This window comes from Populus euphratica, unplaced genomic scaffold (assembly GCF_000495115.2).
Source record: "Populus euphratica unplaced genomic scaffold, PopEup_1.0 scaffold202.1, whole genome shotgun sequence".
Lineage (NCBI taxonomy): Eukaryota > Viridiplantae > Streptophyta > Magnoliopsida > Malpighiales > Salicaceae > Populus > Populus euphratica.
In genome coordinates this window covers 302,107-329,375 of record NW_011499975.1, presented here as the reverse complement: position 1 = coordinate 329,375, position 27,269 = coordinate 302,107, and the positions used below count along the sequence as shown (strand labels likewise).

The window sequence follows — 27,269 nt, the reverse complement described above, 5'->3', positions numbered from 1 at the left end:
ATAAAAATAAATATTGTCTTTGAAAAATCGACAGCTCGCCGTACGATTTTTTTTCTTTTTTCAACTCTCGGGAAGTGACCGAGCAACTGTCGCTTCGGAGAAAAACAATTAAGTATATTAATTTTGTCAATGAAGCATCTAGACACCCTCCGTATTAAGATAACGGATTGCTCTTCAAATGGACCCAAAAACGAGTGGCTGTGACATTTTTGTGCTGAAAAAACTATTCAAGACCAGACAAGTAAAACCATTTTCAATATATATAGCTCGTTTACAAGAATCCAAGGGGGAATTTTACAGATAATTATATGTGATGTGTACAGGATGCATCACATGCGCGTGGTTCTTCTTGTGAAGAGTTCGTGGCGATTTCTTAAAGAGATTTAGGGCAAGCGGGGCATGTAGCATGGATGCTTCTTTAACGGGTATCCTGTCAATTTCGTATTCTGTATTAATTGCGTGAACCAACCAAGTATGAGACCATCACTGTTGGCTCTGCAGAATCTCCTGCTTCTGTTTGCACAGACCACAATTATTGCAAGAGCATGAATCACCCCATCGTCATAAAACTCTAATTTATGGTATGTTGCATGAGGTCAAACCTATCATGAATTACAGATCAAACTGACTGGTGGTTGAAAGAGTATCTACCTTCGGAGGAGCTCCGGAGCATCCATAAACCTCAGCTGGGAATACAAATTAGGCTCAAATGCTTGACGAAATCTCACGGCCAAGATTTGTGGTTGGTGGAGTGTCGGTGGTTGTTCTTGTTTGAGCGAATCTCTACTCGCTAACCAGGTTCTCAGCCGTCACCACTCGACCAGGAAAATGTATATTTAATCAATCACTAACATTCATTGGACTATTATATTTTAACAGATTAATCAATGATTGTGTGCACTAATACTTCATGTTCTGGCCTGTCATGAGGTGTAAAGTTTGATAAAAATTATAGGGATTATATAATTCTACACATGGTCCTCATTGCAGATGAGATTTCCTTATCAGGATGTCAAATTGGCCTTGGCATATTTTCTCATAGATGATTGATGTCCAAGTGCAGGTGTGCAACAATGGTGAGCCCAAGCTACCACTAATGTTGGTCCATGAAGCACCGACAAATTCCTCTGTATTTTGGGTCCTGCATAATGTTAACTTACAATTATTTTTTTGCTTTCGAAAATGACAGTGACAGTAATTGACCGCAGATTTCAACAAACTCCCCAAGAACATCCATGCATCATTCCATATGTCATATTAGGCAGCCGTGCAATCACGAAAAAAGCATCACAAACGAATTAATACAATCATATGTTCGTGAGCATTTTTCAATATGAGGGAAGGGAGAGAGGAGAGTTGAGAAAAGAAACAGAAACCTCGATGTTTTCTGTCTAGCAAACTAGGGAAATTGTGCTAATTAACTGTAGGTCAATCGACACCAGGTATTATTTTTTAAAAAAAGTTTCTAATTCAAACCTTCATTTACAATTGCATCTATTAAAAAAAAAAAAACTAAAAGAGGTCTGAGGTAATTCACCGTGGATTCAAGCAAGCAGTGAATATCATTGATTTTCTTAAATTTCTCAAATCATTCTCTTGATTTCTCACACTTCTTGTCTCCTTGGATCACGTTGTCTGCAGCTCCCTTAGTTTTTGATCGAAATCTAGTCTAGGTATATCGTAACCTTCATCACATTTACCAGAAGGAAAATATGTACATATATGGATATACCAAAGTGTGCACTTCTAATCATTTAGGTGGTGGCCAAGTGGTAAGAATTTGAGATTAAGGGGTTTGCTTCCTTGTAGTCTCAGGTTCGAGTCCTTGGTTGCTCATATGATGGCCACTAGAGGCTTACATGGTCATTAACTTCAGGACCCATGGGATTAGTCATGGTGCGCGCAAGCTGGCCCGGACACCCACGTTAATAATAATAAAAAAAAAAGTGTGCACTCCTATACATACATAATGGACTCGAGTTTTCTTTTGGATTCACGCAGCCGGTCCTTGTAATATACATCCAAGCTCTTATGACCCGACATATCACTTTCAATGGTAATTTTAACGTACAGGATGGCCAGCAAAGACTCCAAGTTTCTTTTCCATGACTGTCTGACTGTGAGCTTTTGCAATGCAACACTTGGGAAAAAAGAAAAGGTGATGGAAAAGTGGAAGAGCATGAAAAAATCAATAATTGTGAAGAGTGTGGAGTGTTGAACGGGACATCGGGACTGTGGAATAAGGATCGGCTTTTTAGATTTCTTCTGTGCAGCTCAACCCTACCCCTACCTGCCCCCCTCTTCTTTTCTCAAACTTTTGAGGAAGATGAACAGATCCGTGCTCTGTATATTGGGTGGTTTCTACTTCAAGGGACCATCCTCCTAACCGGGCAAGACTTGATTGGTTCTAGTGCTTTTGATAGCAAGAATATTGGCGATGCATTTTGTTTCTTCTAGCACAATTAATCATCAAAGTGACAGTACTGCTTAAATTTGATTTTCCAAGCTTTCCCTTCTGGGCAACGTAGTTCATTGCGATCAACATGAGCAACGATGAAGTACTAATCCAGTTGTGTATGCCAGAGACCAATCATAATGTCTGGTTTGGTTTCCATTACATCTCATGTGTCTGGTCACCAGGGCGTTTACTTTCTTCTAAGAAGGTAGAGATTAGTAGGGTAATTAATGAACAGACACCTACACGTACATTGCAAACTGGAGAAAAATATTTTTCACATGCTTGACAGAATTATTATTATTATTATTTTTTTTTGCACATGAGAATTCAGATTTATTGAAGAAAACAGGGATATCACTGTGCATTGAATCACAACTCATTGACGATTCTTTTCTTTGATGCTCATGTGTATGTATGGTCAAACTTGTATGTGCCAAAACTAAATTATTTCATGCCCAGTAAAAATTCATAAAATAACATTATCTCACCCTTGATTTTTGAATTGAACCCTTGATTGAACATGTGGCTTGATGGACGGCTGAGATAAAAAACAAATGAAAGGACCACCGATTGTGTGGAAGTGTTAGTTGAACACAAGCCAGACATCAGCTTATGGTGGCTGCTGAGACAGAACCACGATCTGACTTAGCTACTGTTGTTTTTTTGGTTGTTTTTTAATTAAAAATATATTAAAATAATATTTTTTTATTTTTTAAAAATTATTTTTGATATTAATATAATAAATTAATTTGAAAATATTAAAAATTTAAATTTAAAATAAAATAAAAAATAAAAAAAATTTAATTTTTTTAAATACTTTAAAAACATAAAAACAAATAAAACAAGCAAGTGGGGAATAGACTTAGATACCCTTTTCCCTTAGCCCTGGGTGCTAAAATTCTCTCGGAATGACCAAATGACTGTTATAACCATTATTTTGTCTCTGTAATCATTAGCCAATTAGACTGTATGCTGTAATTCTTCATACACACGTACAAATCACTTCATGCTGCTTTTAGAAAGCAGCCCTATGGCCTGTCGGTGGACAATCATGTCGAAGGGAGGGCAATGCAAGCCTTCAAAGCCGCTTCGTGAAAGGAAAATAAGTGTCCAAAGTAACGGTTGTTTTCCCGGTTGGAAAGTATTTTTGTTTATTTCGGTGGTTAAAAAATATTTTTATAAAAAATTTATTTTTATTTTAAATTATTTCTGATATTAAAAATAAATTTTAAAAAATAAAAAAAATTTATTTAAATATATTTTTAAATAAAAAATATTCTAAAAAACAATTAATGCTACAACATCAAATGAAGCTGTCCTCCCCATCTTTTATAAATATTTGAATATAAACTAAAACCGGATCTATGATTTTTTTTTTGTTTCTTTTTCCCCATAAATCAGACATTATAAACTAAATATAAAGAAAAAACTCTATTATTTATTTAGCACCCACCATATAACACAACTTCCAATAAATTGAAAAATATCACAGACAAATTATTTATTTAACTAATAGCATTTTTCTTTCCCCTATTTTCACTTGCCTAAATCACTACACGAAAGTTTCTCCGTGTAGTTTTATATGTACGGCAGACATCCATCTCTCCTGCTGGCAGCGCCACCAATATTCAAGCTTCGTTCATTTCTCCGAGCGAGGGCTATACACTCTGGCGATAAAAATATATATATATATATATATATTAATCAAAGCATCAGATGTTAATAAAACGTGAATGATTAGCAGACTGGCCTTCGATCATCCCCTAGTCATGAGCTGAGCGAAAATTTATTACCCTTTATCATAATAGATGGTGCTAACTAAGCACCTGGAACGTGCCACGTGTAAACCATAAAGACCAAATCAACCGTGGCCCCCCGTCCCACTTTCGATGGAGTACTTATTATGCTTTTTTTCGGACAGCTGGCTATGTTTTTTTTATTTTTAAAATTTATTTTTGGTATTAGTATATTAAGTTAATTTAAAATTATAAAAAAATTAAAAAATTTTAAATACGGAAAAACAAAAATAACACTACTCGTAAGCAGAACTGGAGACAGAAAACTCTACATAGCTTGATTTACGAGTTAATCTAACGGTAAAATGAAGCCACGTGTCAAATTGGAGACAGTTTTGTCCGTCACTTTCACACGAAGAGGCATTACACTTGAATCCATGGGGAAAGCAACGTGCATTTTTTTTTTTTTAATATCACACATGATATTTAAGAGAAAAATGACCCCTTCTTTTAAATATCAGTACTTTTTTTTTTTTATGTAGATGTATATCAACTAATTTTATATACTTTAAAATTAGTAATTATATAAACTTTTAATAATTATAAAATTTATAAAACTCAAATTAATACTTTTTTAAAAAAATTAAAATTAAAATCTAATTAATTAAACTACATTACACTACTAAAGTTAAATATTAGTACTCTTACCATGGGGAGTTGTGATCTGGCCGGTAAAGCAACGTGTGGTTCTTTTCTTTTGTTTGGACAAATGGCGGGAGGATGCAGCGGGGAAATTCACCAAAATTTAGATATTTTGTAGAACTGTTGGTGGGTGCATCCAATTTAATTTGCCTCAAGAAAATTACTGTTCCAAGTAATCTACTCATCCATCGATAAATATTACTGCTAACTTTTTCAAACTCAGTCTGTTGTGATTTAATTCATTTGAAATTGCATTTTAAATTGTGGGAATTAATTTTTTAAAATAAAAAATATTATTTAATATATATAAAAAAACACTTTAAGACAACGATGTTGTTCTGGCTACCCACAGCTAAAAGCAAAAGGGCGTTGCAGCTTTCCTCTAGTGATTGGGCTTTTCGATGTTAACATTGATTCAGATTTAAGGAACAAAAATTATATAATCCTCCATGGGACAACAAGGTCAGGTAGTAAATGGGCCAGCAATATCCTATCCGCAATGACCTTGAAGCTGATCAAACTTGCTGGTCAAATTAGGCCCATAATAGGCAGCCATTGTACCCATCTGCTATAGAACTCTTGATGACTATTCCCTTCCAATTTGTCACAAACATCAAATTGTTTCATATTTGTATTCAAAAGTTGAAAAATCACTTAATTATGCTCGGCTGTTTCATCAAGTTCATCTGAGAAGATCCTTATAGTGTCTCGGAAATCGCATTACACTTGTTGGGATTCTTTGACTCAGCACCGGGAAAATTATCCTCTTCTTCTTTAATGGAGAGACTAACCGAGGTCATGGATGTTATCGAGCAATTCGCACCATCACTAAACAATGCTGGCCTGCCATGATTGTCACGCTAGGACCGCAGAGGAAGGCGACTTTCTTGAAGTTTGTTGTGTTAAATCCGAGGACTCTTCTCCTTCACCACCACCCTTGAAGCATAACAAGATTATTGTAAAGAAAGTCTAGTTCCTTGAGTTGGCGTAGAATTTGGCGTTGGCCATTGAATAATTTTAACAAACAGAAAGTGTTCTCATGTTTTGGCTCCAATGAGTTATGTCTTGGTTATTAAAATTCGCCAGTTACATTTATGTTGTTCGATAATGTAAGACCAAGCCATGAGAGGGTTACAAAAATCATGACTCCCAACAAGGATACTAGACTATCCATTGCTATTTGCATTTTCACATGAGAGGAATGTTGGGATTATTTGTAGTTATCACATGAGAGGAATGTTGGGATTATTTGTTGTTTAATTAAATTTTTATATTAACATCAATTCCAACATTTGAAATCATCAAAATATAATTATAACTTAATTATTACAAATAAAATAAATTTATAATATAATCGTGAAAACCAAGTCAAACCTAAAAAAAAATTCATTTAATCTTCTTATAATATATTAAAATGAGAAATAACAAGAAATTTGAGTAAAAAATTTAAAAAACAATAATTCTAAAAATAATAAATTGATACGTCGTTAAATCAATTTAAGTATTCACACATCCATTTATATAAATTTATTGATTATCAAAATAAAATAAATATTTTTTATATTAAATAAATAAATTTAATAACCCTTAAAGTTGAGATAAATCGGTAAAATTACAAGTATATTAATTAAAAAAAACATTATAATTAATTTCTTATCATCAAACGAAATGTAATATTAAAATGAATGTAATATTAAAAGTAATTTTTATTTATTTGGCAGTAGTTTTAGGAATAAAATCTATATATTTATTTTAAGCAAATTTTTAAAAACTTAATAATTTTAATTTATTTTATTTTTTTCTAAATAATATATATAATTTAATAAACTTGTATAATAATTAATAGTATAACTTCAAATAAAAAATAAATATTTGAATAAAAGTTTTTAGGTAGAGATTGTACGAAAGACAAAGACTCTTCGGCAACACAGTTTTTTTTGGCCATAGATGTGAGCAGTCATGGATCCCACCCAATTCATTGCCTGAATGATTGACATGGTGATGAGAGAGTGAGTGATAATAGACATCCTGCTAGCAGCGCCACCAAGATTCAAGCGCCGTTCATTGCTCCGAGGGAGGGCTATTCACTCTTGCTATAAAAAAATAATAATAATTTTTTAATCAAAGCATCAGATGTTAATAAAACGTGAATGATTAGCAGACTGACCTTCGATCATCCCCTGGTCATGAGCTGAGCGAAAATTTATATACCCTTTGTCATCATAGATGGTGCTAAATCAGCACCTGGAACCGGCCACGTGTAAGCCATAAAGACCAAATCAACCGTGGCCCTCCGTCCCACTTTCGATGGAGTACTTATTATGCCTTTTTTGGGACAGCTGGCTGGGTTTTTTTTTAAAAAAATATTTTTGATATTAGTGTATTAAATTAATTTAAAAATATAAAAAAATTAAAAATTCTTAAATACGGAAAAAAAAAAACACTAATCGTAAGCAGAACTGGAGACTGAAAACTCTATTTAGCTTGATTTACGAGTTAATCTAACGGCAAAAATGAAGCCACGTGCCACACTTGGAGACAGTTTTGTCTGTCACTTCCATATGAAGATGCGTTGCACTTGAATCCAAAACCAAAGTCGATTTGGGAAAGCAATGTGTAGTTCTGTTCTTTAATATCACACATGATCTTTAAGAGAAAAATGACATCTTTTTTTTTTAAATATTAGTTCTGTTACTATGGGGAGTTGTGATCTGGCCGGGAAAGCAACGTGCAGTTCTTTTCTTTTGTTTGGACAAATGGCGGGAGGATGCAGCGGGTAAATTCACCAAAATTTAGATATTTTATAGAACTGTTGGTGGCCGGATCCAATTTAATTTGTCTTGAGAAAATTACAGTTTTAACTAACCTGTTCAGTCATTGATATATATTACTGCTAACAATTTCGAAGTCATTTTGTTGTGATTTTTTGTTTTGTTTTTGGTAATCTTATATGTTTTTAGATGTCGTTTACATATAATTTAAATAATTTTTTTTAGATTCTAAAATTAATAATTATATAATTTTTTAGTGACTTTAAAATTTATAGAATTGAATTGAAAATCTCAAAAAAAATCTAAAACCTGCCCGAATTTAATTTGTCTTAAGAAAATAACTATTTCGATTGCAACCAATAAGTCAGCGATTTTATTCTGGCCAACGACAGCTAAAAGCAAAAGGGATTGTAGCTTTCCTCTAGCAATGGAGCTTTTCAAAGTTAATATTGATTCAGATCCAGGAACAAAAATTATATAATCCTACATGGGCCAGCAATATTGTATCCGCAATTACTCTGAAGCTGATCAAACTTGCTGGTCAAATTAGGCCCATGATAGGCTGCCATTGTACCAATCTGCTATAGAACTCTTGATGACCATTCCATAGGCTGCCATTGTACCAATATGCTATAGAAGTCTTGATGACAATTCCCTTTCAATTTGTCACAAACATCAAACTATTTCATATTTGTATTCAAAAGTTGAAAAATCACTTAATTATGCTCGGCTGTTTCATGAAGTTCACCTGAGAAGATCCTTATAGTGTCTCGGAAATCGCATTACACTGGTTGGGTTTCTTTGACCCAGCACCGGGAAAATTATCCTCTTCTTCGTTAATGGAGAGACTAACCTAGCTCATGGATGTCGTCGAGCAATTCGCACCATCACTCAACAATGCTGGCCTGCCATGATTGTTGCGCTTGGACCGCGGAGGAAGGCGACATTCTAGAAGGTTCTTGTGTTAAATCCGAGGATTCTCCTCCTTCACCACCACCCTTGAAGCATAACAAGATTATTGTAAAGAAAGTCTAGTTCGACTTTGGCGTTGGCCATTGAATAATGTTAACAAACAGTGAGTGTTTTCATGTTTTGGCTCCAATGAGACCAACCCATGAGACGGTTACAAAAATCATGACTCCCAGCAAAGATATTAGATTATCAATTGCTATTTGCATTTTCACATGAGAGGAATGTTGGGATTATTTGCAGTTGTTTTGTTAAATTTTTATATTAAGAGCATCTTTAACTGGCAGCTAAAAAAATAAAAAAATTATATTTTAAACTTTTATGTTTGATTTTAAACATTCCAACAGATCAAACAGACAAATCAAATAAATAACTAAAATAATTATTCAAAACAGGAAATAATATTTCTACATTTCTCTATAGAAAAAGTAAAAGTAAATGAAAGTATGCTTTATTTGTTGGCCAATGTTTTTTTCATTTGTTTTATATTCATTGGCCAATGTTGGATAATTATATTAAAATTAATTTAATATAAAATATATTAAAATATAATTGACTCTTCTAGATAACTTTTTACTATCAAAATACACATAAACAAAAAAAAACTATATTTATATTATTGAAAAAAACTATTTTATCAATTTAGCTCTTTAATATAGCATTTTCTATTAAAGATGCTCTAACACAATATATGTTCTGCGTATAAGTTTAGATATGTTTAATATATTTACATTCAATTTTTTAAGTAAATTATCCAAGTTTAAATCTTAAATTTATAACTAAATTAATTCAATTTTCTACTATGCACATAAACACATACGATAAGTATAGTATTATACTTGATAATATAAAGCATAAAATGTGATTTATTTATTAAGGAAATTCAGACAAGGATGTATAAGCAATATTAAATTGCACATCACTTAATGCAAATGGTATTCTTGAAAACGGCATCTCAAAATTTCAACAACTTCACTTTAAAAAGTAGCACTTCTTTTCAAAGTCCAATAGAAAACTAACTCAATTTTCTCTTTACAACCTCAAGATACCATAGTTACAGGCTAACATATTGTTCCATGCTCTATAATGGATGAATATCAATTTAAAAAAAATATATATTAAAAATATAGAAAATATTTTAAATATTTTTAGTCTAATAGCTATACCAAACCTAAGAGAGCATTAAGTTTGACAGTCATATCAGATTCAAAAATTGTGAATCTATCAACAATGTCTATTTATTTATTTTTTATAAAAAAATATTTAAACAATCATTAAAGTATCCTAAACAAAAATTTAAGTTCAGAAATTATTTATAAACAATAAATCATCACAAAAATATAATCTAACATTTTAAATCTAAAAATTTCAATCATATTTTTTTATTGAAAGAGTTTATTTTTATGAATTTATTATTGCTTCAATAAAAATTCTATCTTCTTCTTTTTTTTCTTTTTTATTATTTTATATTTTTTTTAATTGAACTCATTGCAAAAAAAATTGTTTATTTAATAGGTGGTTGTTTGTAATTTTTCACCTACGATAACATTATTTTATATTGTTTTAATTATACTAGATTGTAGATTATATGTGTTTAGTTTTATTATATAATTTATGTAGTTTTTTTTATATATATACCTTTAATCATGTTTATCTAAATTCTTTATGTGAATTTATGTTGCAAATGAGATTTTTTTTTATTTAAAGATAAATATCTAAGAGTTTTGGATCTAGTATAACCAAAAAATTCAAGGTATTTGAGTCTAGTAAGGTTCCAGACATAAGACAGTTGGATTTAACGTGTTTATAAAACCTGAGTTGCTTAGACTTATAGTGTTTAATTTACAAGAATAACATATTTTTATGTATTTCTTGTTTTTTTTTTTAAAAAAATGGATTTTATTTCAAAATTATTCCTAAAATGTATTTATTTTATACTTTTATCTTTGTTTAATTAAACACTTTTTATTTCCGTGTCTCTTTAATTTTAAAATAATAACTAAACACAATCCTCGAATTGGAATAATTGAATAACTTATTATGCTCGAACATAATTGACGTGAAATCACATGCCACGGCCGAATACCTCCCAGTACTGTCTTCGGGGAAATCTTAAGACACCAGGAAATACACCTAAATTATTTAGACTATAATAGCGCATAGAAATAAAATGATTACTCATATCACATAAACATCTCAGATATTATTATAAACACGGATTAATATGGCGTACAAAAGCAAAAGAGCCAGATAGCACCGGTACATCGGCAGGGATACAAAATCTCGTGCATACAGGTATTATTTAGGAGGGGTGATGTATAACTATAGTGATTAGTTACGTAACCAAGATTAAGGCCTGTAACACACAAGATTAATTAATTAAAACAATTAGAAGTGGTGCTTCTTTCCATGAGCCTCTTCTTCCTCTTTCCTGGTTTCTTCCTTCTCATGATGCTCATGGAGTACAAATCCACCGGATCCAACTGCAGCTGCCGCGGCAATCTCCTCCTCTATCTTGTGCCTGTGTGCATGCTCCGGGTCTTTCTTTGACTCGTGCTTCTCATACTAAATTATTAAAGCAACAAATTAATATGGAATTATTAAAAAAAAAAAAACTATACTTTGCTGGCTTGCTGATGATTTTCTTGAACTTTCATTAAAAGAAAAAAACAGGGAGAAAAAATAATTGTTTTATAAAAACAAGGATAATATATAGGCCTGGTATCTTTTTATAGGTGTTCAGAAAAACAATTTGTCCCAAGTTATAAAAAATAATTTATTAAACATCTTGAAGCAATGATTCTTTATTTTTTAAAATACTTTTTATTTAGAAATATATTAAAATAATTTTTTTATTTTTTTTATTTTTTTTATTTAGCATCTCTAAACAATTTAAAAATATAAAAAATCTTCAAGAATTTTAACAAATATAATTGCACTGCAATGACAGAGGGCCTCAATGGTATCAGTAAAAATTATATACACACATGTTATTTGTTTGTAGCTCTTGCATTGAAATATTTAACATGAGAGAATCCCACATCAATTATACACACACACTTCTATACACAATCCACCAACTTACCCTTTTTTTTTAAAAAATAAAAACATATAACAATAACCATTCTAAAAAATCAATGATTGAAAACAGATGTTTTTTAAAAAGATTGATTATTACATGAAATAAAAGAATACCTTAAAAAAATATATTAACCAGAATATAGCAACATACAGAATTTAAATTAGCGAGTGACAACTGACAAAACATTGTACCATGGCAAAAGCACCAGCGGCAGCAGTTCCAAGCTCACCAACGTGCTCAAGATGCTTGTGATGCTTCTCTTCTTTGTTGTAATCAACATCTGGGACAGGAGGAGGTGGAGCATCATAACCTGTGGCAGTCTCAGAATACTCAGCGGTCTCAGAGTAGACACCGGCCTCAACTGGTTTCTCCTCGCCCTTGTGGTGGTGGAAGAGGCCATGGTGCTGCTTCTCTTCAGCCATGATTACAGAAGGTATTAGAACAAGAATGAGGCAAGAGCGTGTTGGGAAGGTTTTTAATGTATGGTGTGTTGTGGCATAGCTTTAATTTGTGGGGCTATTTATAGGTGCATGATGGCAAAGAGTGACTCGTTCTAATCTCCTCTATAATCTTGGTGAAAAGTAAATAAACGTTAGATGGATGATTAGGATATCTGGGATCACGGATTATTTAATTATCTATTACTTTTAATGAAGTTCTTTGCAGGTATCATCATGGAGGAAATTAGATAGGGTTGCTTTTAACAAAAACTAAACCCTAGAATACACTGTATCATCTCTTTCGAACCAACCGTAATAAGAAATTCTATATTTAAATAATTCTTTTGATTTTTTGTGCAATTTCTTGGATATTGCTCGAAACATTGCTCTTCTTTTATAAGACAACACCACTATATACGAAGAGCAGGTAGTATAATTCAGAATTTTACAGCAATGGTCAGTCTTCACGACAACAAACAATATATTTGGTGACGGAAAACTATCATTTGCCACGATAGGTCTTCGTTAAATTTTGTCCTCAGCTGAAATTCCAATATGAGGCATTAAGGACAATCAAAATTCATTAATTCTCCAAAAAAATACAATTCAGAAAAGAAAAGGCAGAGATTACACTAAACCTATCCATCTAGTTGATTTCCATTAGCTTGGCTGATCAATAAAGAAATTAGACCTGCTATAAATTTATCACCTAAAATCAAGTTTATGGAAGGATTGAATGCATTAATAAAATCCATTTCTTATTTTTTAAAAATTATTAAATGAACCTGATTCATAAATACCCAATTCATACCCATATTACAGAAATTGTTTATACAAGTCAATAATAAGTGTTGAAATTAATACATGGCATCTATCCCCATATCTTTTTATAAATTCGTGTTAATGATCAGCTCGAAAGTTTGAGTTATTCCTAAGGAAAGTAGAAGAACGATTCGCAATTAGATGCAGATTTGCTTCATCCCTTTAATTTCATTATTGAGATTACTTAATTACTTTTTTTTTTTTAAAAAAAAGGAGTTTTTAATAATGATTTATATAAATAGTGAAGTATCTTCATATATATATATAATAATAATAATAATAATAATTCCATGTCATAGCACAGTCGACTGAGATGCACATGATAGTAGATGTAGGGTGCGGTTTTGAATCCTGCCTATAGCAGTATTTTTTTGCCAACGATATATCATCTGTGTATTAATTATATTTTTTTAGAAAAAGTGAGGGCAGATGCACCCGCTTGACCCTTTTTCTTGCTTTTCTCTCTTTTTCTTCTTATTTTTCTTTGGTTTTATTTTACACTTTGAACAACATTTACCAGATTTATTAACTTTCCAGTTTTAACACAATTCTTAGATACTAATATAAATTTTTATTTGAGTTTTAATAATTTTTTCTCAATAATTATGTATGTGATATAAAAAAATAATAATATCAATAATAAATTGTTCATGAAAATTCAACTCAAGTCTTTTTTATTCTTTAAATAAATTAGTAATATGATTTTATCATATTTATAATGTTTCATTTTATCTTTCAATCACACATAAAATATGAAAAATACTATTTTGATATTTTTTAAAATTAATTTAACAATTATTTTTTAATATAACAATAATTTTAATTAAAAATATTATGTTCGCTAAGAGAAACAAAAGATACATTATTAAAAAAAATTATTTTAATTGAAAAAAAATCAAATCAACTGTATTTTTAATTTAATAACAGTATGAATTTTTTTTCTAAGATTTAATTTGAGTTTTTTAACATTTTTTAAAAAAACTATTCCTCTAGATTATGCATGGGCATACAAACTAGTTAAAAAAAGAAAAAAAACTTAAAGTCATTAGTGTTTTATTATGCGGTAATTATAACATTGTAATGATGTTTTTACACTTCTTATTAAAATTGACAAAGCTTTCAATTGCAGTAAAATAATATTTTCAAAGAGATTCATTAGACATTACAAGATCAATTAGAGATAAATTAATTTATATATTTTTTATTTATAATTTCATTCCTTGATATTATATTATTAATCTTTAAACTTTGTGATTTTTTTTACATTTGTTTTTAGTTATCTAAAGTTATCTAAGATGCAAAATAGTCAAATTAATTCAAGTTATCTTTATTTAGTTTTCAATATTTTTTTATTTAATTTTGGGTTTTTTTGCTAGTTTTTTTTTTAAGTCTAATTTTTTTTTATTCCAATCTTATATTAGTTAATTAGTCAAATTAGCCTTGAGTGAAGTCTCTTTTTTTTAACATAATTTTTTATTTTATTATTAGCCTTGAGTGAAGTCTTTTTTTTTAACATAATTTTTTATTTTTTTTATTTTATTATTTCACATTAAATTATTAATTTTTTCTCAGTTTTTTATTAATTTATCTGAATCTCACATAAATTTTGACTCGTTATCATCATCTTAAAAATTTAACACCAGCAAGCTAACTATCTAATGGTATCCGTGCTCTATGAAGATGCCTTATCAATTATAATATATATATGATATCTTTAGAGGTCTTGAATCTCAAAAAATGATGGTTTTATTGCCGTGTTTGATATTGCATTTTAAAATTATTTTTTAAAAAATTATTTTTTAAAATTTATATATTTTTTATCTTTTTCGATTATTTTGTGTATTTTTAAAAAAATTAATTTTTTAAATTTATATATTTTTTATCTTTTTCAATTATTTTGTGATGTGATAATATTAAAAACAATTTTTTTAAAAATAAAAAAATATTATTAATATATTTTTTAAATTAAAAATATTTTAAAAAATAATTATATCCACACATTCTAACAAACTCGTCATCAAACTGCTGCTTTTTTTAAAAAAAATCATTTCCCTTCAATCTTTCAAACCTCACATAAGCTTTAAAGAAAAACGAAAGGAGAAGAAAGAAAAGGAGAGTGGCTGTTTTGTAGATCTTGACCGCGTGCTGTTAATATGGGCGGTGGTGAGGGCCCATTGAATGGCAGTTGAAGATTTGGCTCGTGTCGGCAAAGGTATTATTAAAGCAACAAAACCAACTGGGGTCGGTGTCAATACTCATTGTTCCTCCTCCCCAGTTTACAGCTTCTTTATTTATTTATTCGGATCCCCATTTCCGTTCGCAAACAAAATTAAAACCTCAGAACCCCACCGGAAAACATCTAAATTTCGTTTCAAATCCAGCTGATTTTCAACTTCAAGCAGCCAAAACACGAACACCACAAAAAACCCTTCTTCGATCGTTAAAATAGTACAAAATGTAAATTTTTTACAAAATGAAATTGATAGATAAAGTTAAAAACAAATAAATTTTTTACAAAAAATTCAGGAATAAAAATTATAAATCAAAAAAATTAAAATATCAATAATAAAGACGATCTACTTATAATTTTCAAGGAATAAAAAAAGAAGCTCCACTAACAATAAATCATCTCATTATCATTAATATGTACAATATTAATAAAAAAAAATACAATAATATATTCAATAATAGGGCTAGATGATATTTTTAGCTCTGGAAAGCATCACATATCGACTAAAATGCATGTGTGCTGAATTTTTTATTCTATTTAAATAATATAAAATTATTATAAAAGAATCAAATTGTCCTAATTGGACTTGGTAATATTTTTTTATTAGAGCGAAAACACAAAAAAATCATTGGATACACTATTTAAGTTTTTAGATTTAAAAAGTAAACTTGTCATTTTAATGTATTTAACAAAATAAAAAAATATAAATACTCTTGTGTGCAGTTTTTAAAATTTTGATTTGAAGGTAATTATATATATATATATATATATATATATATATCCTTTAATAACAAATTGATCATATAAAAATATTAAAATACCTTAAAAATCAAAGTATTTGAATTTTTTTGAGAATGATAAAATTATCATTGAATAGTAAAATGTGTATTATGGGCATGGTGAATGTGGCTTATATTTTAGTTGTTTTTTGTTCAATGGACTTTATAATCAAGAAAATAATATTGACAATTTATTTTTTATTATATTAAGAACTTATTTGTACTCATTTTTTTTTAAGAAAAAACAAACCTACCTGTTAGAGCTTTATTTATATTCTTAATTAAAAAAGTAGGGATTAAAAAAATATTTATGCTAGTTTTTTTTAATTAATAGTTTTACTTTGATGTACTTTCTTTCTAGTATGCATTTTTTTTGGAAAATGATTTTTAGGAAATTACTTTTTAAACTTTTCAATGTCTGTTTATTATTAAAAAAATTAGTTAGCAAAAAACACTATTCGGTCAATGAAAAACAGTTTCATGTAAAAAAAATTAGTTTGATTTTCAGAAAAGTATTTTGTTTTTATTTTGAGCGGAAAATACTTTCTAGAAATAATAAAAATTTTAAAAATATCATATTATTTGCTGATTATGTTAAATTTGGTTCTCAAACTTTTGATTGCTATATATTTTATTTGAATCTTTTTTTTTCTTTCAAATTCATCCCTTAAAATTTAATTTAATTTGATTTTTATATTAACTTTTGTTTTTATTTTTATGATTGCTATTTACTTTTCTCTTATCATGCTTTAAATTGAATTTTTTTATTTATTAAATTTGATCCTTATTCTTTTGATTGTTACTTATTTTATTTAAAATAACTTATGAAATTGTAATTATTATTATTTTAATTTTATTATCTTTTTTTTTAATATGTTAGATTTGATTTCTATTATTTTGATTATTATTTATTTTATTTGAGAAATTTATGAAATTAGATTTTTTTTTCATTTTCATTCTAATTCAACTTTTTAATTTGTAAGATTTATTTCTTATTATTTTAATAAACTTAAAAAAAATTAATAAGTTATTTTTCAACTTATTTTCTATAATATAACCAAACATTAAAATATATTTTCCAACTTGTTTTACAAAGAAACTTATCCTTGAAAATTGCATGCGATTTTTTTGATATCAAGAAACTAATTTTTGTAGGTTATTTTTGCAATGACATTGAGCCTTGCGAGAGGGGGTGTTAAAATTCAAGGAATGGTTGTTTTTATAGTTGGATTTGTTTTTTAAAATAATTTTTAAAATAATTTTTGTTTATAAAAAATATTAAATTAATATTTTTTACAATTTTTTTAATTATTCTAATATATTATTATTAAAAATCAATACAAAAAATTAATTTCTACATATTTTAAATTAAAAATTATTTTTTAAAAACACATTTCATTATATTACCAAACAGGTACACAATCAAATAGCAATAGCAATAACAAGTGCAATTGTATTGTAGCATTTGAGGTCTTAGCCCAGTGATAAGAGAAATTTGTTCCTTTTCTCTGCATCCGGGATTCGAACTTTACTGTGTATATCTGTCATCCCCGTGGTGTCTTACATATTTACTAGGTTTATATGATGTTTAGTGGATCATGAGATTAATCATGCCATGTATAAGCTGTTCCAAACACTCATATAATTTTTTATTTTTTTTAAGTGCAATTGTAGCAACCGAATGGACGTCATAAAGTGATAAGATTGCCTTCATGGAAGGTGGATTTCATTTAAACATTTGTTTTCCGTGGGCCGCCCCACTTTATCCGTCCTTCTATTTCCGACCTCAAAGGTAAGCTAAAACGACGAAGTAACAGCCACAAAAAAATTTTTAGCTTTAAATGAAACTAAACAAGGGTCAGTGAAATCCAGGATGCTGGGATCAGTACTGATTTTCCCAGGCAACGAGCAAGCACGACACGTGTTGAGGGAAAGAGATTGTGCAGTATGGATTAGGTTAGTGGGCTCTCGGAAACAGACAGAGTATATGGTGGGCAACGTTTGTAACGGGCCATAAGATGATAATGAGAGGTCAACATCCAACAATATGGCAAAGAAAAACATCAACATGTGGTGACGATGATGATGTTGAGGTCGGGATGGCTACACACACACACACACACACACACAATTAATTCTTCATCGGATAACTGTGCGTCGCAGGTTGATGATGTAGGACCGGCCGACCTGAATCTTCATCGGATTTCAAATAGACAAAACATAGGTTTGTAATTGGCTAGTCAAACTCGGATAATTTGAATGATCTGGCTTGATGACACTTGATATTTTATTTATTTATTTTAGTAAACTGAAAAATATAAAATTAATTTACAAATAGTTAGACTTGTATATTTTTTCATAATTTAAATACATTTTAATTTTTCAATATGAAATAATTATATATATAGTCTCCATTTAAATTAATTATATTTTAATTTTTTAGAATAAAATCGTTATATTTATAGTCTATATTTACATATAATTTTTTGAAATACAAAAAATATATTTTTTAAATTAACTCAAATCAAGTCGTATAACTTGAGATCCGGTATCTTCTTGCCGGTTTCAGCAGCTATGTTTCAAACATCCAGGGTCTCCTTCCTAGTACTGACACCTGATCTTGACGCCATGTTCTCCATAATTCTTTGAAGTAAATATGAAATCCATTATACAGCTGACCAACTTTTCGCTGCAGGGGTTTTGGTGAAAGAACAAGTATCGATTTGGCAGTGTCATGCTTGCCCGGGATTTTTTTTTGGTAATGTACTATAATAGTAATATTTTATTAATTATTTTTTAAAATTTATTAAAAATAAAATTTATAATTTATCAAAAATAAAATCTCTTTCTTTTCTCATCGTATCTTTATATATATATATATATATATTCTCATGGTATCTTTATATATATATATTTTTTAAATAGACTTTATGGAATAACTAATAATAAAATGTTAATAGCTACTGAATATCATATAATTACTCTAGACTGGCATATATTTATGGTGTTTTTTCATAAAATTTGTCGGCTGTTTTTCAATTAAATGGAAGAAATAAAATATACAATGTACGTAACTCAATTGCCTTGTCAGTTATTATTGATGAAATTATAAGTATTACTAGCATATTCACGTGCATCTAGCTGCAGGTTAGATCATTTCTTTGTTTCTAAATTTTTAAAAATATTAATAGCATGCAATTTGTTTTTGGTAATATTATTAAATATAATTAAGATATTCAGTTTTGAAACTTGTTAACTCAACTCCTTATCTAACTGAGTTATAAATTAAAAAATATGAGAAATAATTCAAAATAAGTTATTCAATTTAATACGTTAAAAGACAATTTGGATGACCAATAATAATATGATATAGTTTTTTTAAAAAAATAAAATAACATATTTTTTTTAATATTAAGACAATACTAAATTAAATTGACCTTGGTTGCCCTGTGACCTACGTTATGGATTTTAATAAGTTTAATAATTTTTATTATTTTTATAAATTATTTTTATTTAATTTTATGATTACAATAGATGCTTTCAAAATCAAGTATTAACCTTAAAAATAATATTTATTTAAAATCATGATAACCCTATAAAAAGTAGAAAAAAATAAATCATGAATTCCATTTCTTAACAAATTCAATATTGAATAAGAGTGAAATAAAAAAATAAAAAAATTAGAAGACCATAAACTAAAAAAAATAATCAAATTTGATGGTAAACTCATTAAACTCATGAACTAGATAACCCAAATTAACACCTCAAACCCGCAAACTAGATAATGAACTCCATTGAGATTAATAATTTTTTAAAAAACTATTGTTTATTTAACTATATAATAACAAAAATAAACAATCACAAAATCAAGTATCAAACCAATACTAAAACCTCTTTTTTTTTTAAGATTATAATAAACTTATAAAAAAGTAAAATAAAACAACTTATGAAACTCAATTTTCAATCAGTACAATATCAAAGAATTAAATTAAAAAAATAAAATTATATATATATATAAAAAGTTGAACTCACCATACCTGTTAACATACCCATAAACTTTCTAAAATTTAACATGTTTTTTTTTCAAAACTATTTTTTTAATTGATAAAAAAATAAACAATTACATAATCATGTTTAATTGCAATTTTTTTTTATTAAACCCGCAAATCGAAGCAACTAGAATTAATTGCCACACTTGCAAACTAAAATCAAAGCAACTAGAATTAATATTCTAATTGCCACACTCACAAACTAGATCATTAACTCCATAAATTTGTTAACCTATTTTTTAAATTATTTTTTATTTAATAAAACTTTTTTAAAAATTAATCATACCATAATACTGAGATATTTTTCTGATATTAACCTAATACTAAAATATTTTTTTAATAATGCAATCATTATATAAAAAAAAATTAAAAAAAATTATTAACTCTAAACCTAATAAACATGTTATATAATAAACATATTATATAAAGACTAAATTAGAAAAAAATTCAATAATCAAAAGAAAAAAATAATCAAAATACCAAAAAGGAAAAAAACCACCATAAAGTACTATTATAAACCATAATGTTAATAGATGAGAAAAAACAGTATTTTCTAAAAGTTATAATTATAATATAATAGTAATATTATTTATATTATAGTTTGTCACTTGTCAAGAAAAATAATCTCAAAAAAGAAAACGGAAAAAGATTCTATAGAATTGAAAATCGCAGCCCCACCGGGGTATATTAGGGAAACCATATAACGGGAAACCCTTTCGGACATTGCTGGGTCAACGGGTGCGCCATTATTGTGAGCAAGTGGTCTGAAGATCATGCAATATTTCACACTCGACCATCTGCGCCAGCACACCTTGGTTGTGCACTGCAGGAGGCTCGCGAAGTCGCGAAATCTGGAGCCAGCAGATCTTCGAACCTAATTTTGAATAATACTTAATTCTTAAAAGATTTCAATCTACCATAGGAATGGCGAGTGTAGAGTTGACTAGCAAGTTACAAGTTAGATGGCCTGCTGCATGTGCAATCCACGTCTGCAGTTTTTTTTTTTTTTAATTTTTATTTCCCCTCATAACTTAGAGCACTCCGAATGTGACTACTCCAATGAGAATGAGGACCATAACATATGCCAGCTAAAAATCCTCCATAGAGTAAGCAATGAACACCAAGCTGAAAACTATTTGTTCTCCATTGCTCGGAGTTCCCCAGAGCCTCAATTCCAGAAACACTTTGGTTGGTCCAACAATTGAAATCCACATCATTATGGGTATCAAAATCCCATATGTCTACGGATTTCCCAAGCCAACTGAAATCCGTGGGATCTTTAAACATTTTCAAGTAGCGGTTGCCTTGAATCAGAAAACCCCAAACTTCTCGCAACAAACTACCAATGCAATCAAGAAACCTGCTCGATACGCTGTCAAAACCTGCCTTTCGGATTTGATCTTGACCAAATGATAAATTTACTTCAAAGCTTTCAAGCAATGAGCACTTGGAGCATTTGTGCTTAGCTAGAGGAGAAAGATTCAAGACAGGAAACCCACATTTTCCAAGAGAATCCCATGCTGAGCTTTTAGCAAGAGATAATAAGGACTCCCCTGCACTTGTCCAGAAATTTGCAACAGATACAAGCAATGAAGATTCAAAACAAAACAGATGGCGAGTTGCAGTTGCAAGCAACAATGAGTATGCTGCACTGTTTCTGGACATGCTCAAAGCTTCCCATGAAAGTCCACCCACCTCAGAATGCAGAGAAAATAAGTCACTTGCTCGTATTTTATAAGCAGAAGCCAGAATGGTATATGTGTTCAGAGCAAGATGGTGCAGGGGATGCAACCTGAAGTTCAACTGTGATTTTCCTTCTCTGACCTCTAACTGCTCATCAAGGAGGCCATTGATCAGCATGTTCTCAAGCTTCTTGCAGCAAGATTCAGGATCACCAACAGCAAGATACTCGGCTGTAACTTCATCTACATAATCTGTCAGCTTTCTAGTTGCTTCATCCCTATAAAAGCTGAGTTCAGAACTTATGCTCGAAGAGGCCAGATTTGATGTGGAAATTTCCTAGATGTGAGAATTCAGGGTTAATGCATGTTCAAAGCAATATGTAGAATCAGTCATCCACCAATTTCTCGAACAAAGAAAAATATGTTCACCCTCCCAATCTTATGATTTGAGCTTTCAGAGAGGTTAGGACAGAATTCAATTTCAAAAGTTACCTCACAGTTCATGGCGAGAAAGAAGCCTTTTTGTTTACAATTTTTTTTTGCAAAACCTAATAAAAAAGAACAAAATTGACATTTTCCAATCTCGGTGGCAAGAGATGGAAGTAGAATATAATTTCCTAATAGACAGAAAAACCAAAATGACTTGTGACCCAAAGGATATTTGCCTTTTTGTTCACAGAAAGAGTGACAAAGGGTTGCTCGTCAATCATTTAATTTCCATTCGCCACCATTGGCCTTTGATGTGGCATGGCTATTGCCAAATGCCAACTTCGATGGAGAATCATAGTGGTAGATCATAGCTTTGCCTGTCTTATTTCTTAAACCACTTGTCCTAAAAAATCTCTCATAAATGCAATGCGATCCTGACATGAAATAAAGAGTCATAGTTCTTATAAATGTTCTCATTTGGAAAAACTTTTCATTGAAATAACACGACCTTAATTGTCAACATCTTTCACGCATTAATATTGATCATAATTGCCAACCCAGTTTCAGTAACGATTTGATCATGAATCAGACAGTCATCGCACAACAATGCACATAATATTGTGAAAATATATAATAACATTACCTGCAGAACATGATCTACATAAGAAGGGGGTGATGCAATGCATCGTGTACAGCAACAAATAAAACGATACTTGGCCCACAATTCTGACCGCCTTATTTCCTAGGAATAGCATCGGTGAACATAATGTAAATATTTCAAACAAAAAAGTTGGATTCTGTAATGCAGAATTTGATCGAGTGCAAAAAAAATTCATTTGGAATCGTTTCATGTATTGGAACCTTTACGACAAGAAAAAGAACAGCACAGGAAGTGTAAAGAGATTTTACTACCTTAGGCTGCAACAAGTCTGTGTAAGCCACAGTCACCTCCTCACCTCTCTTAATCCTCTTAATACTCCTCACAATCACTCTTGGTCCACTTCCACTACATCCTGCCAAACAACAGATTTAAAATCTAAACGAGCCAGATCATAATAAAAAAGAATCCTCCATAAAGAACAACCACCGCCACCAATATGCAGTATAACCTTTTGGGAATTCAATGTTGTGCACACCATTATCACTCTGCAACGCAGAAATAGAGTAAATTATAGAAAAAACAGATAAATAAAAAAGAATGCAACCAATATTTCAGTTTTATGGACTTCTTTTCAAGATGGAAATCACTGTGACTTTACTTTGGTGCCAGCTGGAAGAATTCGTAACCTCGACTCATCGCTGAACGGCAACACATTATCAGGAGGAGAAATAATAAATCGATAACAAGCATTGGGAGAACAACTGTGATTAATCCACGAGAAATTGGGGCCATAAACAGCAATCCCGATGGAGCGCCCTTCGTTATCGTGTACCTCAACGGCGTTCGTTAGCACCAAGCACAACGCAGCCTCCAACAAAACAGCGTCATTTTTTTCGTTTTCAACCATCTCAATCCTTCTCGCAGCTGCTATGGCCTTCGCTCCATATCTTACGTGAGCTGAAATCTCTTCGTCGGCCATCAATTTCTCTCGGTTCGTCAATAAGCCACAAATTCTGTTGGTGGAGGAGGAGGGAAGAAAGTGGGGGAGGAGGCGAAGGGCAGCGCGGAGGTCGGAGGAGGGGGGACAGTGCAGGAGGTGGAGCTCGGCGGGGGAGAAGTGGGAAGAGGAGCAGATAGAGGAACAGTAGAGTAGCGTGGGGGCATGGTGATGCTGGGTAAAATTTTCAGTAGGGAGACGAGAGAAGCAAGAGGAGCAGTGAGAGTGAAGGAAAGAATCGTGAAGTGCGTAAGAGAGAGGGATCTCCGATGGGGTCATGTCTTCGCCAATTTCTATGTCCTCTTCACTGGCTCTCATCTCCATCCTGATTCTTGAATCTCGAGCGAGCGTGGAACTGGCAGGGGAACCTCTCTAACGGCTCACGGGCTCTTTCAAGAAATATTGAAGTGGAACGAAACATTCAGGACTTCAGTTTTGTATGGTCCGGTTCAAATTTGGGCCCGACTTCTAGGTCCAAGCTTCTGCCACCCTGCGTCCATACGAGGAAGGAGCCTTCTAAAAGATTGTTTGGCTTCCTATCTCGCAGAAAAGTGGTGTTTGTAATTTTGTGGGCAATTGGTATGCTGAGTTCAGGTGGACAGAGACTGCTAACCTGCAAAAGAAAAGTTTCATAAATGCGTCCTGGAAGCATTTCATGGGAATTGGAAAGACATGATTAACGAGGTCTGATGGTCCGGTTTTCTCCGGAGGTTTGATGATTCATCTCATGGATAGCCAAACATGTTCCAACTAAAAACCCGTGAACATCGTCGATGGTATGGCATCATCCTGCATGTAATTGTCCAATAATACTTCCTGGTCAGAAGGTCTCAAATGTCAAAGCTAGGGCCTAAAATAAGATCGATATTTTGTTCGATGGAATTCATCCGTTTACAGCTTGGTAATCGTTTTTATCATAATCAGAGAACAGATTCTCTCATCAAAACTACATAACAGATACAAATCATTAGCAGAACAATTTTACTTGATCAACATATTCAGGAACAATTTCAGTCACTTTCTTGGTACACAGACATGGAGATAAATTGAAAAGAAAAGATGGTTGGTGATGGGAAGGGCAGGGTGATCTAGCCGTAAAGAATCCAAATATAATGGCTTCTCATTGTATTGATCTTTGAACCGGGAGCTGAATAACATAAGAGAGAGAGGGTGAGAGATTTATTCGCCTGGAGTTTCATAATACAATATGGAAAGAAGATAAACAGGGATACAAACAAGCTGGCGGCTGCTATTGCTTGACATTCAGTGAACTTTCAATGCGTTGGATGAGCTGATCTTTAGTCAAAGCACCCTCCTGCAAATGATAGAACCAAGATCGCTAAAACACTCAAATGGGCAAATAGATGACCATAAGTGGCTATAGAACAAGAAGCAATAGAACTAGAGAAACTTGAAAACAATGTAGCATCATAAAGTTCCCTCTTCTCTAATGGATGCAGACCTTGTGGTCAAACATGCAGATCTTTATCATCTCTTTATTTTTGTTGGGTAGTTAATCAGAAAGGATCAACCTAAACATCGCAATTGACTTAATAATTTACAATCAAGTTATCAAACACATGCGTGTTCCCAGGCACAAAACAGTTATGTGCCTGATTTGATAGCCTCATAAACAAGATTTATGCTTTTCAGTAGCCTACATGCAGACAAGATTGTTTTCCAAAATCTAGTACAAACTCGAAAATTAGAAAACTTACACTGCAGTTTCCTAATTTTTTTTTGAACAAAAACAACAAATTTGAACAAAAATCCATTTTCTCTAGTTCAAAAAAATCTATCTGTCCCCTCTAACAAATATTTAGAAAATGGCCTTAATTCCACAACTGAATAGGTCTCAGGACGTATGGCTATTTTCACTTGAGAGCAAAGAGAAATTAAATCAACTTACAAAACGATCATATGGCTCTGCATCCTTGAATATGATAAAAGTCGGCAAGGCCTCTATTTTGTATTTATCAGCAATGCTGGGATATTTCTCAGTGTCGATTTTCACTACCTGAACCGTGTTTTTCAGGACAGCACCAACTTCATCGAGAATTGGAGCCATAAATTGGCAAGGACCACACCTGTACACCACAGGTTAGTTTACTTCTATTCAATTGAGATTCTAAATCAATCCAAAATGCTAACATCAGCAAATCTTAAAGATCCTTGTCCGTCACCGAGCTACTCAATAGCCAAGTTCATAACCTTGCCAATCAAAAGGTTTAGCGCGCACACACACACACAATCTGCATAGTATTAAAGGAAGAGTACAAACAGAAATCTTAAAGAAAAGATAGAAAGGAAATCACCAGGTTGCATAAAAGTCCACCAACACGGGCTTGTCAGAATTCTGTAGCAACTCATCAAAGGTGGAAAAAGTTTGCTTCTTCGCTGCAACCTGTGATAATCATTTGAAAAAAGAAAAAAAGCAATCAATGCATATGGAATAAATAGCATTTTGAACTTGATAGCTCAGACACACAACAAAACTAATAAGTAAAGCCTATAAATATTGACAACAATACAATCAAAGTCAGATTGATTGTTCTTGTTCATTGCTTACATTTATAACAGACAAAACCAGACAGATATTGGGAAAAACCAAAGAAGGAGAAAGAATTGAATCCCATGGTTGTCAATGACGCCTAAAGCCTTTGAGTAATGGCTCGCATCTGAGTAATGCTCACGTCCATTACCTCCATAATGAACTGCATCATATATCTTACAAGTTTCTCTCAAACATCCAAGTTCTAAAATCTTGCATATGAGCTACACTACATAGATATAGAATAACCCAGGATGTGTTTGACTCAAAACGATCCACGTCAATCTATGTTTGAAGAATTATGGTTAAAGGTCAATGGGAATGACAGTTAAAAACCATTGGCGTTAAGAACCAGAACAAATATAGTTAGCATCATTGTTACAATCATCAGGCGATAACTACCATTAGATAATTTCATAAAGTTGACTACCAAAACTATCAGTAACAATAGAAACTAAGAACAAAGATGTCAAATGTAGATAAAGAGTCCTCAATGTCAATCTTTCATTGAATTAGTTCCACATAAAAAGCAACCAAAAGAGTACAATTTTATTGCAATATTTTAGAAAACAATGTCTTAGTGTATTGAGTGGTAGTTACCCAAATCCCAAACATAACAACTACAAATTCCAACGAACATAAATAAATAAAAACAGCAATCATTTAATTCCAGTCCCAGAAAAACCTTTAAATCTCATCAATTTCAACAAAATAAATATAGAGAAATGAGTTACCAGGGGAAAATTTCGCTGCCTGGGGTGGGAGGAAACCCCTCTGTTTCGAAATTGAAGTCGATGAAGCTGTGCTGGAAACTGGAGAGAAGAAAACGAAGATAATTTGGAAGAGTAATTAGAAGTGGAGTTGCGAGTATTCAATGAAGGAATTGTTGACGCTGAAAGAGAAGAAATCGCCATTTTCTTTCTGGATAGATATTTCTTCAACGGCAGGGAGAGAATCCACAAGAACAGAAA

General features: G+C 31.2%; 3 protein-coding genes across 7 annotated transcripts; all 3 read right to left on the bottom strand.

The window, feature by feature from the left end:
- Positions 1-10,817: 10,817 nt before the first annotated feature.
- LOC105139488 (abscisic stress-ripening protein 3-like) lies at positions 10,818-12,232 on the bottom strand. Of its 2 annotated transcripts, XM_011045938.1 has the most exons (3): positions 12,071-12,232; positions 11,910-12,028; positions 10,818-11,201 (listed from the first exon to the last, which is right to left on the bottom strand). In XM_011045938.1, exons 1-3 carry the CDS (start codon positions 12,138-12,140, stop codon positions 11,025-11,027), a joined length of 366 nt encoding a protein of 121 aa, XP_011044240.1. In that variant the 5' UTR covers positions 12,141-12,232; the 3' UTR covers positions 10,818-11,024. The 2 variants fall into 2 exon arrangements, with proteins under 2 accessions (XP_011044240.1, XP_011044239.1); XM_011045937.1 differs by having other exon boundaries at positions 11,910-12,231.
- An 8,692-nt stretch (positions 12,233-20,924) lies between these two features.
- LOC105139485 (SET domain-containing protein) lies at positions 20,925-24,477 on the bottom strand. 3 transcript variants are annotated; one of them, XM_011045933.1, is made up of 6 exons: positions 24,361-24,477; positions 23,409-24,237; positions 23,259-23,295; positions 23,062-23,162; positions 22,793-22,891; positions 20,925-22,057 (listed from the first exon to the last, which is right to left on the bottom strand). In XM_011045933.1, the coding sequence occupies exons 2-6, from the start codon at positions 24,069-24,071 to the stop codon at positions 21,053-21,055; spliced, it is 1,905 nt and encodes a 634-aa protein (XP_011044235.1). In that variant the 5' UTR covers positions 24,072-24,237; positions 24,361-24,477; the 3' UTR covers positions 20,925-21,052. The 3 variants fall into 3 exon arrangements, with proteins under 3 accessions (XP_011044235.1, XP_011044234.1, XP_011044236.1); XM_011045932.1 differs by having other exon boundaries at positions 23,409-24,477; XM_011045934.1 differs by lacking the exon at positions 22,793-22,891 and having other exon boundaries at positions 23,409-24,477.
- Positions 24,478-24,564: 87 nt separating this feature from the next.
- Positions 24,565-27,263, bottom strand: LOC105139486 (thioredoxin Y1, chloroplastic-like). Of its 2 annotated transcripts, XM_011045936.1 has the most exons (5): positions 27,033-27,263; positions 26,063-26,151; positions 25,657-25,834; positions 24,984-25,062; positions 24,565-24,894 (listed from the first exon to the last, which is right to left on the bottom strand). In XM_011045936.1, the coding sequence occupies exons 1-4, from the start codon at positions 27,210-27,212 to the stop codon at positions 24,997-24,999; spliced, it is 513 nt and encodes a 170-aa protein (XP_011044238.1). In that variant the 5' UTR covers positions 27,213-27,263; the 3' UTR covers positions 24,565-24,894; positions 24,984-24,996. The 2 variants fall into 2 exon arrangements, with proteins under 2 accessions (XP_011044238.1, XP_011044237.1); XM_011045935.1 differs by having other exon boundaries at positions 24,704-25,062.
- Positions 27,264-27,269: the final 6 nt, after the last annotated feature.